This window comes from Prionailurus bengalensis, chromosome B3 (genome assembly GCF_016509475.1).
Source record: "Prionailurus bengalensis isolate Pbe53 chromosome B3, Fcat_Pben_1.1_paternal_pri, whole genome shotgun sequence".
NCBI classification, from domain to species: Eukaryota; Metazoa; Chordata; class Mammalia; order Carnivora; family Felidae; genus Prionailurus; species Prionailurus bengalensis.
In genome coordinates, this window is record NC_057355.1 from 145,493,452 (window position 1) to 145,507,557 (window position 14,106).

Sequence of the window (14,106 nt, forward strand, 5' to 3'; positions counted from 1 at the left end):
CCCTTTCTAAAAAAGGCCCTTCTTTTTCTAATTATCTGGGTTTTCTTCAAATACTTTATCCAAAACAGTGTAACACAACAGAACGAATGCAGAAATAGTTTATCAAGCCAGTTATTAAAGAAAAGCACAAAAATGTAAAAATGCCATTCTTCTCACCAGATGGGGGAAGGGAGTTACTTTTCACAAAAACCGTCAGTTAACACGTAACGGGTTTACTGTTGAACTGAAAAAAGTGTTTTAATCTCTAACCTGGTAAGTATGAGGAGCTGTAACCACCACAAACGAAAGCTCTTTGGGGGCCTCAACAGTTCTTAAGAGCATGATGTAGTCCCGAAACCAAAGTTTCAGAGCCACTGGGCTGACTGGGGGCGCCAGGCTGAGCCTGGTCGTCCTCCTGGCCGCCCCTTACGGACGTAGGACTCGTATTCACGTAGGCTGTGCTGTGCCAACTACGTCCCGACACGTTTACGTTCTGTTTGTCGGGCAGAAATACCCTCTATTTGCTTTAAAAGGGAATTTTTAAAAACTAATGCCCTAAGAAATGTCTTTTAATAATTCCACCAATAGGCATCGGGGGCTGAGAAGTACAAAGGAAATACTTGGCAGGTCAACTTACTTGGCTTCTCGTAAAATTTAAGATCCGTTTTAAAGTAACTCATGTAATTCAGCCCATGTTCTCAAAGGTGTTCTAGTAGGAGCATAGAAAAGCCCGGACAGTACAATCCCCGAAACGGCTACGAAGCTACCTCTTTCCTCAACTTCTCCGACTTGCGGATTTCCTGCCGCATGGAGTCGATCTTCTGCATGGCTACCTCTACCTCTTCCTCTTTGTCCCGCAGCTGCCGGGATGCCTTTTGCTTCTGGGAGCGGAGTTCTGCCATGCGCTCGTTCAGCTCGGAGGACTCCTGCAGGGCCAGCTTGCGTTGCTGGTGGGCGTCTTTGAGCTCTCTGGCCTGGGACTTCAATCGCTCGGAAGCTTCGATCAGTTGCTGAACAGAAAGAACGACAGAGGTTTTACGTTTGCTTCGCAGAGACGCGGAAGGCTGGCCGTTCAATCCTCTCCGGCAAATGCTGCTTACAGGCCACGGCCGAGAGCCGAGGGCTCGCCTCTGTGAAAAAGCCCTTTGCTAGGCCCCAGCACAGCTACGCGCAGCCTGGAAGAAGACCCACCTGAGCAGAGGTGCTAAGATCGAACTCACTCCGGGAAAGACCCCCAATTACGCGGCGGCCAGAAGCCCGAGCTCTGCCAGCCAGCGGGAAGGCCTGCTCACAGCACAGGCTCACGTGTTTCAACCTCTCCCCTATGCCGTCCCCAAGGCCATAAAGGTGGACGGAGCGTGAATGTGGTCACCAACCCAGTTATTGAAACAGCAGAACTGGGAAAGAACACGTTACGTACAAAAAAGCTTAAGAGTTCCATCAAAGTAAAGAACCACATAAAAACGACGGTTGGACAGCTAGCCCCTCACGAGAGTGAGGTTATGGTGGCCCCCCTGGCTGCACCCGTGGCCTCCCCTTCCCGCAGCCAATTCGTCTACGACTGGGTGGCACAGTCACGGTGGCACCTATTAGTCTGATATCGGAAGTAGCTGGATCTGGGGGGAAGGGGGGACTCCACCAGGGCCGGGCCAGGCTCAGTGAGCTACTGAACCTACACTAGAGTACCGGGGAGTCTCCTGTCCCCTGTGCACTTCTCGACAAAGCGCCGTGGTTAGGACACCACGACAGACTGAACAATCTGGGTCTGAAATCCTGCACGTTTTAGAGAACACATAGCAAACTGCAGGTTTAATGACTTAAGTGTATAAACGAACGTACTTTAGAAAACAATCCTGGTATGAATACACTACCGACTGAACATACAATCTATTTTACTGAAAATCAAATTTATAAAGGGGTTTTGGGGGGAATCACCCAAATTTTAACAAACGGTTTCTTTTGCAAGGCCCTGTCACACAAAGAGCCCCTGCTGAAAGAAGGGGAGGAGGCCGCTGGAAGGGGGAGGAGCCTGGCACCGGATACCAGCGTGTGAACCCAGCTGGGTCAGCTGCTGTGGGGACGCGGGGACCCTCAGGCCCTGGGCATCGCCGGGTCCTGGTGCACAGCCCGCCCAGCAGGCCTGTGGCGAGGACCGATGTGGTGACCGGTGCTGAGGCCGCCCACTTCACGGCCAGCCACCTGGCAGGCTGCGTGGTCGGCGGCACGGCATGACCCTGAGGCGGTCTGGCCCCTCGTGGACTGCACGCAACACAGCCCAGGGCGCGGACGAGGGCCGAGGAGAGCTCAGACCCCCACACAACTTCAAGGTCACAACTGCACATCGCTGAAACCTGTCTCACGTGAAATCACCCCCAACTACCTTGTGAAAATCCTCCTTTTCCTGCCGCACCAAGCGGTACTGCTTCTCCAGGCCTTTCAGCCGCTGTGTGGAATCCTCATGCTCCTGGCGAAGGGTCACCGTGTCCTCCAGCTGTCGCTCGAGCCTATTGGAGTCTGAACAGAAGAGAAAATAAACCGCGTTCCCTTACGGGAAAAACTTCACGTCAGCTGACTTCCTGATAGTGAATTCGTTAAGGATTCTTCACTCGCTTTATCGCTTAGTAACCTTCTTGCTTTCTCACACATGGAAAAGTCACGTATGCAGCCACCCGCGTGGACTGACGGGGTAATCGCTCTCCCCTGGGGACCGGGGACCGCGTGAGCCCGTGTGCGCGGGCACAGGGCAACCGAGGTGCGCGGTAAGGCTTATCATGGGCTCACTCGGGGCCCCTCTCAGCACCAGGATGCTGGGGTTCCAGAGAGAAAATGGAGGGCTGAGGATTAAGACTCGAAAGCGATTTGAATCTTCAGGAAGCTTTGATAATCTAGGAGCCGCAAAGGACAGATGGTGACGACGGAGCCAGCCCCTAAAATACTGCAAACGGCAGGCACAGCCACTGAGGACGCTTCGGGGAGAAATACGCTGTGGCACTGGTGCCTCAGGGCCCCCAAGGGGAGAATGGGACAGAGAAATGTAAACCTTTCTGAGACTTTACGGGTCAAATGCTAAGAAGTGATTCTAGCTGCAACTGTAAAAGTCTCTCATTTGTGGGCCAAGCAAGTCGGAGAGAGAACGTCAGGTGAAGGGACGGAAAGAAACGGGAGACCTGTCAACAGGTTACAGAAGCTGTTCTTTTCCACCCAACGAAAAGGACTCTGAAAATCCTCTTGGACGGGATTAACGCTCAAGAACACAGACGAAGCAGCCTCTTGAAGACACCTACCTGCTATTTTATTCTTCAGACGCTCTATCTCCTCATTTAGCTTTTTGATTTCCTTATCGCGGGCTGAGCCGCCCAGGGCCCGGGTGGAGCCGTGCAGGGACTGCACCGTCTGGGTGGACTCTACGGCAGGGAGACAGGCGTGAGGGAAGGGGACAGGGTGAGCGGAGGGGGCGGGGGGGGGGAGGGGGACACGGGCGCGAGCGGGGGGGCGGGGCGAGCGGAGACCGGCGCTCACCTTGCAGCTTCCTGCTCAGCTCCAGCTTCTCCTGCTCCAGCCTCCGGATCCTCCTCTCGTACGCTTCCACCTGCAGGCTGTTCTCCAGGTCCCGCTGCACACCCTCGTCTTTGCTCAGCGTGTTGGACTGCATTATGCTCTTTAGGGAGCCTCGGTCAGAAAAGCAGCTGCAAATAAAGCAACGGGGTTTCTGATCCACGGAGCGTACAGCGACTTCTTCGGCATCTGGAGACTCGCTGGGGCCCAAGAGAAGTCTTTTGAACAGGCAGACGAAGGCCCGTGGCCAGACCGTTGTGGATGGAGCCAAAATTCAGAAGGGAGACCTCCTTACAGCAAGTGATGGGATGACGGGGGGGGGGGTAGTAGCGGACAAGGCCGTGCCCTCAGAAGGGGTCAAGGAAAAGGCCTCTGCCAAGGAGGCAAGCGTACTTTCTGCGTCATCGCTTACGCGCGCCCAGAAACGCCACAGGAGACATCCGTGTGAGGAGCTGGGCGTGGGGGCCTCGCCAAGCCCTCGCTGGACGGCCCTGGGCACTCCTGCCGCCGAGGGCTTCCTGAGCAGTCTGAGGACAGGGCTCACCTTCCCCTGCAGACTGGACGGCCGCTAGCACTGGGGGCGGCACGGCCACTCGCCAGAGCCAGTCCGCAGCCTGCACGCACCCAGACTGAGACCCGAAGTGGTTCTCTCCCTCAAAACCAGGCCACCGGTTACTTAGTTCCTCCCGCTTTTAACACGACAGCGACGCCAGGGAGCCTTCTCCGAGTCCTGCCGCCCGGAGTGCAGCAAAGGTACCGGGCACACGTGTATGCAAGGCCCGGCCAGTGTTTCTCAAAGGTGGCCCGAGAACGCGGTGCCAGCACCACGGGGTCTGTCCCAGGAGGACGGCCCTGGGCCTGACCCGCCAAACTGGAGCCTTGGCGGGTGGGCCTGGGACCTGCAGGTTTAACAAGTGCCCACTGAATTGGAACGGATCAGAAAAATCCAGAACCTCTGCATGAGGGATTAAGAGATCATCGTGCCTCCCAGATCTAAGACCCCTTCCTGCAGGCTACAAGGCGTCTGCCGTCGAGCCCTGGCACCTTACACCAGGAGAGTTTCTGCGGGCTTGAGCAGAAACCGTCCTCTCCGGAAGGAGTTCCCAGCCACTGAGGTATGAGCCGCTAGAAGGCCACGTAGCCCTCCTTCAGGCGCTTCGAGGTTCCGTCTGTTTCATTTTGCCCTCCCTCCCCTCCCCTCCTGGCCCAGTTTCCTGTTCAAAGCAGGTACAACCCTCAGGCAACAACTTGGCAAAGAGGCCCATTCAAGACAGAGGCTGACAGGTACAGTCAGCGCGGCGCTCAGGGCTGGAGCCCTCCCGGCTCTCCAGACTGCCAGCCTGTCTGGGACCGTGCTCCAGCCCCCCGGGGGGAGCTACAGAGCTGCAATAAGATCCTCACAAAAGCTAGCACGGTGCCGTAACGAAAGCTGGGCCTGACCGGGAGCCCCTGAAAGTCTACCGGAATGAATCCTGACAACACTGACGGCCCACAAGTCAGAAGTCAGCTGACCGCACCTCCCATGAGCTAAGAATGGGTTTCACGTTTTAAAGGGTTGTTAAAAAAAGACGACTACCTAACAGAGACCACCCTTTGTGGAGAAGCCGGCCGACCCTGCTACAGGTCACTGTGTGTTTTCATCAGGTGTCCTTTTTCAAGGACACCTGTCCCACCTGCCCACAGCTCCCTGGGGCGTGGCTGTCCCAGGGCTGACGCAGCACCCACCCGCCCGGAGCTCGCCCATCAACTGCCATCTCGCCCAAGGGAAGCCTCTGCCTGGGGAACCACAGAGCTGGACCCACCTTTCCGTTGTAAATGTAAAGCCAATGAATGGCAAATGGAGCCCAGAGAAGCCTGTGTGAGAACCAGGAGGTAGTATTTCCTGCATGAGAACACATACAACAACATGAAATCCATGTTAGAACAAAGGGAAAGAACATTAGCAACGGGTGAAACTGTGTGCACTAGAGAGAATCACGTGGCCTTCTAGGACACCGAGCCCAGCGTCCCCGCGAGGGGGCACAGCACTGGCAGACTTGTATTTTCAGTCCTGGCTGTGCCCACGATGCAGTTAAGAGAACAAACACACTGCTTCAGAGGATGGTTAATGACCCAGGCCACACTTGGATGGCACCCTGGTGCCACACTCGTCAGCCTTGAGCAGAGGCGAGCTGGCGGGCGCTGGCGCAGCCCCGGGAGGGTTGTGAGGCAGAGGCTGGGGGCTCTCAGGCTCTTGGGAGAAACAGAGGCCAACGGCAGAGGTAGGCTTGGAACCCAAGGAAGATGGGTTTATTTTAGATTTATCTTCGATTACGTTTTATTTATTTTAGATTAACGTGTTACAGGCTCTGGTTTTCAGTGTCAGGATCCTTCTTTATTAAACGTGAAACCAAAGTTATACTTTATCTGGGAAATGTCATTGTAGAAATAGTTTCTTTGCAGTCTAAGAAAACCCTTTCCACGATGACACTACTTTTCTCTGTCTTTTCTCCAGGAGGTCTACGGTTCAGCTCTTATTTGAGCCAGAGAAATTCCCTAGGGAGTGATCAAGACTTTTCTTCTATTTGGTCAAACCTCACTTCTTCTATCCCCAAAACAAGTCCCCTGTATGGACTTAAACGGCTGGATTTGAGGAGATCAAAATAACCTTAGAGCCTCTGAGCAAAGACAAGACGGTGCCGACTCACGCACCAGAGGCCGTCGGACCAGCCCCGCACCGGACGGCCCCAGAGCCAGGGCCCAATCTGGAGGATCCACGACGTTAGGCGTCAGTGGGAGGACTCAGAAGCCACACACAGTCTTGGTTGCTCCCAAAGCCCGGCCGTGTAAAGAAACACACGTGCAGACACAGAACCGTGACGGCCGGAGCGCTAGGTGCTCATGCGGGGGGACCAGAGTCCCAGGGGCTCCAAGTCCGCCGTGGGGCTGCAGGCCGAGCCCCTCGCCAGCTCAGGGCCTCGAAGTCTGCAAGTGGTGACAGGGCTGAGGCGAAGCTCCAGGACGGTAACATCTCCGACACTGCTGAGTGCCATGAAAATACAGCGTAAGTGTTTCTGGTGAGTCTAAAGGAGAAGAGCCATTTAACTCCATTTTACTCAAGCAGAGTACAGGCGGACCTCGGAAAAATATCGGGCGTGGTTCCAGACACCACAATAAACTATCACAACAGAGCGAGTCAAGTGTATTTTTGGTTTCCCAGTGTATGTGAAAGTTTCCACTATGCTATAGTCTACTGAGTGTGCAACAGCATTATGTCTGAACAAATAAATTTCATAACTTAATTTAAAAACAGAGGGGGCACCTGAGTGGCTCAGCTGGTTAAGCGTCCAACTTCAGCTCAGGTCATGATCTCACAGCTTGTGAGCTTGAGCCCCGCATCGGGCTCTGTGACGACAGCTCGGAGCCTGGAGTCTGCTTTGGATTCTGTGTCTCCCTCTCTCTTTGCTCCTCCCCTACTGGTGCTCTGTCTGTGTGTGTGTCTCTCTCTCAAAAATAAATAAACATTAAAACAAGTTAAAAACAAAATAGTTTACCGGGGGAAGGAGGGGAGCACCTGGGTGGGTCAGTCAGTGAAGCATCTGACTCTTGATTTCAGCCCGCGTCATGATCTCACCGTTGTGGGATGGGGTCCTATGCCAGGCTCCACGCAGAGCACGGAGCCTGGGATTCTCTCTCCCCGCTCCTCCCCAACTTGTGCACTCACACACACACTCTCTCTCAAAATAAATAAATGAACTTAAACAGAAACACTGCTAAGAGATGCTAACCATCATCTGAGCTTTCAGCAAGTCATAAGCACTGACCACAGATCGCTGCAACAAATGCAGTAATAATGAAAAAGTTTGGAATACTGTGACAATCACCAAAACGTGACACGGGAGACGAAGTAAGCAAATACTGTTGGAAAAATGGCACCACAAGACTTGCTGGGGGCAGGCTGGCCACGAACCTTTAATCTGTAAAAACCCAGTATCTGCAAAGCACAATGAAAGGAGGTGGCTGTGGTCTCTGTGTCTTAAAGGGGACATTACTCGGGGCGCCTGGGTGGCGCAGTCGGTTAAGTGTCCGACTTCAGCCAGGTCACGATCTCGCGGTCCGTGGGTTCGAGCCCCGCGTCGGGCTCTGGGCTGATGGCTCAGAGCCTGGAGCCTGTTTCCGATTCTGTGTCTCCCTCTCTCTCTGCCCCTCCCCCCCGTTCATGCCCTGTCTCTCTCTGTCCCAAAAATAAATAAACGTTGAAAAAAAAAAAAAATTTTAAAGGGGACATTACTACCAAGCTGAAGGCTGGAATAAAAGGTGTATTTTCTGGAAACACAACGCCACACTTTTAAAAAGAACCAACACGGCTCTAAGATCCTGCTGACAATCCACACCCTCCAACAGACCACTGCTGGCTTCAGACCCGCCGGGACGCCATGGGGACGGAGGTGCTTGTTCACACTTACGGTGTTTCTCAGCACATCGTCGTCCACGTCGAAGTTGGAGGTGTCAGAAGGACTGCTCACGTCGGGAATATAAGGTGCTTCCAGGTTTCGTATATTTTCCCAATTCAGACCTTCAAAGAACGCATGCTTTTTGAAGTCTTCTATCCCATTCTGGCCCAGCCGGCGCTCTCTGCTGCAGATGAGTCTTTGGATGAGGTCTTTGGCTTCTTCAGACACATCCGTGACGTGGGACGGAAACTGAAATCGCTCCTGGGGGGCAAGCGGCCGGTGGACACGAGATGAAAACTTATTCAGAAAAACCCAAGATGTACAGACATTACAGGAAACAAAACAGAGTCAACAGTCCTTTCTAATTTCACGGTAGCTAAATGCAAACCAAAGCTAACGACATTTGATTCTAATGAGAAAATCCTTAGTCGTGCCGGTTACTCGTTACCATGTTACATGTAAATTAACGATAAATTTTCACCCATCAAAGTGGCAAAGGGCGCCGACCACACGCTGTGGCGGAACCGGCTGGCACGGAGCTCTTCCACAGTGCGTCTGCCAGCATCTGGCGCAAGTCTACTCCTAAGATTTTGTTCTACAGAAAAGCGTTGTGCGCCGGACAGAAGGATGACAAAACACCTGGTCGTATGTGACATGATGCCATTCACTCAGACGCGGCCCCACAAACACACACCCAGCACGGCAGCGGGCCCGAGCGCTGAGGCCCAGGCCCCACCTCTATCATCCAGAAAGAGGGAGGGCAGGAACGCTACCGAAGATCAGACCGGCGGGCGCACAGGAAGTGCCGGACCAGGCCCCACAGGGGCACGTGCCCCTTGCCAGCAGGCTCTTTAGAATCCACGGAGTCCTGTTCGGTACCGTGACGGCATTTATCGCCAAGACGCGGAGAGGGTGATTTCCGCCGTCTACGCTATGCACTTTTGTGCTGTTTTTCTGGTAAGGCCAAGCTAACCTCCAAGTGAAAACAATCATCTCTATTCTGGGAAAGTGTCTTTAAAAACCATGGCTTGCCCCGATTGGGAGTTACATGGCAGACCACCCACCACGTTAGTGTTCACGGGCCCCCAACACAAAGAGTTGCTGGGGGACGGGGCTGAGGACCGGTCAGCAGAGAGAAGCTCACCGGGGGGGTGCGGGTGACAGACTGGGGAAGGAGGCGGTGAGCACACGGCCACAGGGTGGGAGCGGCATGAGGACACATGTGACTAAGGGAAACAGGTGACAAAACAGGAAGCGGAAGAGCAATGGGAAAACGAACAAGAAATGAAGGCGAGGCCGACGGGAGGCAAGGTCAAGGGGGGGACAGGCACAGCTGGAAAGGGAAAAGGAAGCCGGGTCAAGGAGGTGGGAGAGTGCTGAGCACAGGCGCCTGGCCTGGTCCGGACGAGTAATCTCCGGGAAGCAGACTCGAGAAGAGCAGCTGTGGTCACACTGATGAATCCAGACCCACAGGTGGAAGAGCCCAACGGGCCCCCGCCCCCCGCCATCCCGAGGCCACACCCGGCACAGCCCCGCGGAGGCCCGCCTCTCCGGGGCCTGCCCCGAACACCGCCACTCCAGCTCGAAGTTCTCGCTCTCCCCCCACGCCCACACCTCCCGTGCGGGCAGCTTGTGCCGACTCCACCCGCAAATCTCTGCTCCTGTCCGGCGGCCAGCAGCCTGCTCCAACCCTATCGTCTCCTCCCCAAAGACGCGGACAGCTTCCCAGCAGCCCTCCCGCCTCTGGGCCCCTGCCTCGGGACTCGAACAAACAGGACGTGGAGATGCGACATCTTACTTCGTGGTTCATGATCTTTCCGTAGGTCTCCACGAGGGACTCTGCGTAGAAGGGCGTCTCTCCATACAGCATCTCGTACATGCAGACGCCCAGAGACCACCAGTCACACTCGGGGCCGTACTTGCCCATGCCGTCCTCCATGGCCTGCAGGATCTCCGGCGAGATGTAGTCAGGAGTGCCCACGGCCACAGAGGACTGGACCTTGAAGGAGAGGGGGTGTTGGAGGGAAATCCTGGGGCAGCTCCGATTCCAAATTCCCAACTACTCCTTCTAAAACACTGATAGCAAATGATGAAATAATCGTGGAATAAAACTAGCACACGAGCATGATTTAAAACCCTAGTAATTCAAAATTCGCTGCAAATGAATGCTCTCCTGCAGCAGTAAACGTGGGGCAGTTTCCGGAACGCGTGAGATGGCCTCGCATGCCTGGTCTCTCCTTGCCCGCGTGCCCAGCACAGCCCCCAGAGGGCACTGCGGTCCCTCAAGGGGTGGCATTTCCCACATCCTCTGTCACTGCCCAAAGTGCGGTCCAGAAGCCATGTGTGTTCAGGCCAACCCTTCGCAAACTTCCGTGTGCATACAGGCCACCCGGGCTCTTGTGAAACAGAAATTCTAGGGTGGGGCCCAAGACACTGAATGTCTGTTTCCACAGACGCTAAGGCTGCTCCCCCAGGGCCTACCCTTCCATCTCCCAAATGGGAACATCTGGAAATAGTCCAGGCACTGGCTGGGTACTCAGGAATTCTCCAGATGGGGAACCAGGAGGCTCAGGCCTCTACAAGGGAAAGGACAGTTCCTCAGCCACTGACGTCAGCAGGAACAGGCTTGACGTGGGGCCATCGCTCCGGAAAGCCGTGGCCAGCGAGGGCAGTGAGCGTCGTGAGAAAACAAGGGGGCAGCGGGGCAGCTGAGGAACCAGACTGGTCTTGGAGCGCATGGAGAACAAAGTCCATTAGACTGAGGGAGCAACCAGAACAGAAGGCCTGGCCGAGGAAGGCCAGACAGACTCTCCCTCGGGTCATGTCTGAGGAGGGGCCCAGGGGTACGAGCAGCACCCGGGTCAGACTGGACCGCGGGGAGGTCGGCCTCCGTCATGTGACCAGAGTCACTTCCCCGCTCGGCTGCCCGGCTGCAGGAACCGTACGGTGGACAGCGGGGAGACCGGCGTGAGGTGGCAGCGCGGGCAGGGTGAGGGGACGTGCGGGCAGGAAAGGGAACCAACACTCGAGCCCGGTCCGAGACCGCCACGCTTGTCGTCGGAAGGCTGGATTCGAGGGCGGCACCAACCTCAACTAAGCAACACGCGGTCAAGACTGGGGAAATAAGGGACTGCGTTGGTGGGAAGAAAGAGAGCGACCCTAGTATCAAGGGTCCCTGTTTCTAGACGGACAACACCCACAGAGAGAAAAGCCCCGCCTGACAGGCAGTTACCTGCCCGCACACAGAAATGAGGAGTCGCCAACACAGTCGACATCTGAGCGCCTGACCGGCCCGCACCAGACGTTTCAAGAAAGGACCGAGGGGGCCCGCGTGCCGCTGCGGCAATGGCGTGCTCAGCCGCCTCGCCACGTGAGGAAAGGGACGACCCCCAACTCAGAAGGCACACGTACTACCGACGAGACATGGACATCAAAACCGAGGTTTTCAACTGAATCAGAAAATTTAAACTGTCCCCCAAATGTGAATCTTTTTAATTCGCATTCATAAACTTGGTTTCTTAATTGGATCTCAAATTGAAATGTTGAGTCCCTTCTAACTACAAGCAAAACCCAGAACCAAATGAAAAATCTCCAACAGAAATACCTACAGTTCCATCGTCACTCATCTTCAAACAGGATCCAAAGTCGGCCAGGCGGATGTGACCATTCACGTCCAAAAGGACATTGTCAGGTTTGATGTCTCTGTGAGTAAAACAAATCAGTGAGTCAACCATTTCCACGCCACACATTAGGCAGGTCAAAGCCTGTCACCAGTGGCGTACCCGCCGAGGAAATGCTAATGCCATTTCAGGACAGTTGTGGCAATCTCGGGAAAACGTCTCTCCATGGCACTCTACTCACACACGCGTACGGAGGGGCAGTCACCACCACTACCGCTCACTCCTGTGCATGAGCTAATCCCCAGTCAATCCGACGACACACCATCTTGTTCCCACCGCACAGCTGACCATGCTTCCTGAGCGTCTCCTTGGTGCCCGGTGCTGTGCTTGACCCCAGGTCTATGACAGTAACCAGACCCCACAGCCCCTGCCATCACGAAACTTCCACCAGCTGAGAGGGCAGAAAATGAACGTGCGAACGCACGAACACGCACGTGGTCTCAGTCAGCACCAGGGTATGACGCCCACGATAAGCGCTGGGAAGAAACCAGAAGCAGCAGAAAACGGGGCAAAGGGTGTCTGAGCACAGACGTGATGAGAGCAAGAGACAGGTGAGGCTCTGGGGCAAGACCACGGCAGGCCAACAGCCCCCCACGTACCCCACGCTGTATCTGGCGGACAAAGACCCGGGGGCTGAAGACCTAAGCCATCTGTCTAGCTGTCAGCAGCAAGTTCATGGAAGGAAGGTAGGTCCACGGCCGACCTGCTGCTCTGTGGACCTGCAAACGTGGGGCCCCTGGGGAGGCGGACGGCCTTTAAAGCACAAGCTCTCCTTCCTGGTCAAACAAGTTCATGTGACTGGACGGCACAAAAGGGAACAGACTTCAGGAGGAAAGGCAGATGTTCACCAAGAGGAGCTCAGGTATGTGCTCACACGACAGAACACCACACCTCAGCTACTCCCAACATCAGGGACGCATCTCACAAACAAAGGTGAGAAGACGACGACAATTCTTACCCAAAGAAAGATCCACAAAGCAAAAGAAACCAGCGCAGCACCCCAAACCGAAATAAAGAGGAAAAACAAAGCAAACCCTCAATGAGTCAGAAAAATAAAAAATTAAGAACAGAACCAGACAAAAGCAGGAAGAAATGAAGAGATTTAACTCAAGGAAGAAACAGAAGACAAAATCTTATCAGGAATGGTGACTAAATTATAAGATGCCCATAGAACAAATTCCAGTAAAAATCTAATGAAAGGGCACTGAAGAAAGGGAGGGAAAGATCTAGAGGAATGAAAACAGACGACACATACAAATAACTGGAGTCCCCAAAGAAATTGAAAGAATAAAAGAATAAAACATAATATTTGAATCTACAATCTGAGAGAACCTTCCAGAAGTTAAAAAAAAAAAAAAAAAAAAAAAAAGGGACTGCATTACAGATTGATGGGCCCATCAAATTAAAAATTTTCCCATGTCCTGTTTCTTGGAGCCAACCTGATACTAAAGTTCACATGGATCAATTAATGCGTGAGGACAGCTAGAAAAACCCTGGAGAGAAAGAAAGGGGTCTGATGGGGGAACTAGTCCGACACGGCTTCTGCCTCCAAAATTAAAGCGGTACGGCCCTGGTGCACAGACAGACAGAAAGACGACAGGATAGAACGTCATGGGGAGTGAGTGCGTGATAAAGACGTCATCTCACCTCACTGGGGCAAAGACACACTTCCTAAGTGAGCTGGTCTTGGGACAACAGGAGGGCCTCCTAAAGGTAAAATCAGACCCGCTCCAGAACCACAGCGGCCACCCAGCCTGCCCCGGGCTACCTTCGTCAGATCCCTCTGCTTCAGCCTGCATCTCTCCCGCGCAGCTTTCTATTTGCTCCCGTTTTTGTTTTCGTTCTCTGGATATTCCTTCTCTTAAAACTGCACCGTTCTGACTTTGTTTCTGAGCTGCACTCTCCGTTCTCTCTGGGGACGTCATGTCCTCGAAGGCAAGTGACTATCACTCTTCGTTTCTGCCTCTGCTGTGATCTGGGGCTGACCGCTCCAGAAGGGGCTGTACCCGCCTGTGTGCCCTGCTCCCTGGTCCCGGCTGCCCATCGCTTCCCACGCTGCCAAAGCCAGGGAGCACCTGCTCTGCCTGCAGCAGCCGGGCCGGAGGGCGGTGGGCACGGCCCGAGTCCCCACCGCCCACATCCGGCCACAGAAAAGGCCCCACAGCTGTAGCACAGGGTCTGAGTCCTGCTTCTTAAATCCAGCAGGGACACGGCTGCTGTGCTGACGACACACACTCATTTCCGGCCCCGTCGAATGCTGCTTCGACCCACAGCGAACCTACCACCTGCGGCCGGGGCAGGACTGACTTCCTACCAAACCTGGCTTTGTAGCCTTTCTAGCAAAAATGCAAGCCTTCGGTTTTCAGACTGGGTCGTTCAAGTGCTAAGTCTGAATACCGAGTTGACGGGGGAGGGCGGTTAATCACACATTTCATTCTCCTACTATGTCTGGAGATCAA

General features: G+C 54.3%; 1 protein-coding gene across 1 annotated transcript in view; it reads right to left on the reverse strand.

The window, feature by feature from the left end:
- The window catches only part of CDC42BPB (CDC42 binding protein kinase beta), a 102,620-nt gene that overhangs the window by 34,143 nt on the left and 54,371 nt on the right, over positions 1-14,106 (reverse strand). The window contains exons 6-13 of the mRNA XM_043557066.1: positions 11,576-11,669; positions 9,766-9,966; positions 7,980-8,228; positions 5,337-5,416; positions 3,499-3,665; positions 3,264-3,383; positions 2,360-2,493; positions 747-989 (exon numbers count right to left, since the gene is read on the reverse strand). Coding sequence (XP_043413001.1) covers positions 747-989; positions 2,360-2,493; positions 3,264-3,383; positions 3,499-3,665; positions 5,337-5,416; positions 7,980-8,228; positions 9,766-9,966; positions 11,576-11,669 — 1,288 coding nt within the window. The remainder of the gene's footprint in view (positions 1-746; positions 990-2,359; positions 2,494-3,263; positions 3,384-3,498; positions 3,666-5,336; positions 5,417-7,979; positions 8,229-9,765; positions 9,967-11,575; positions 11,670-14,106) is intronic.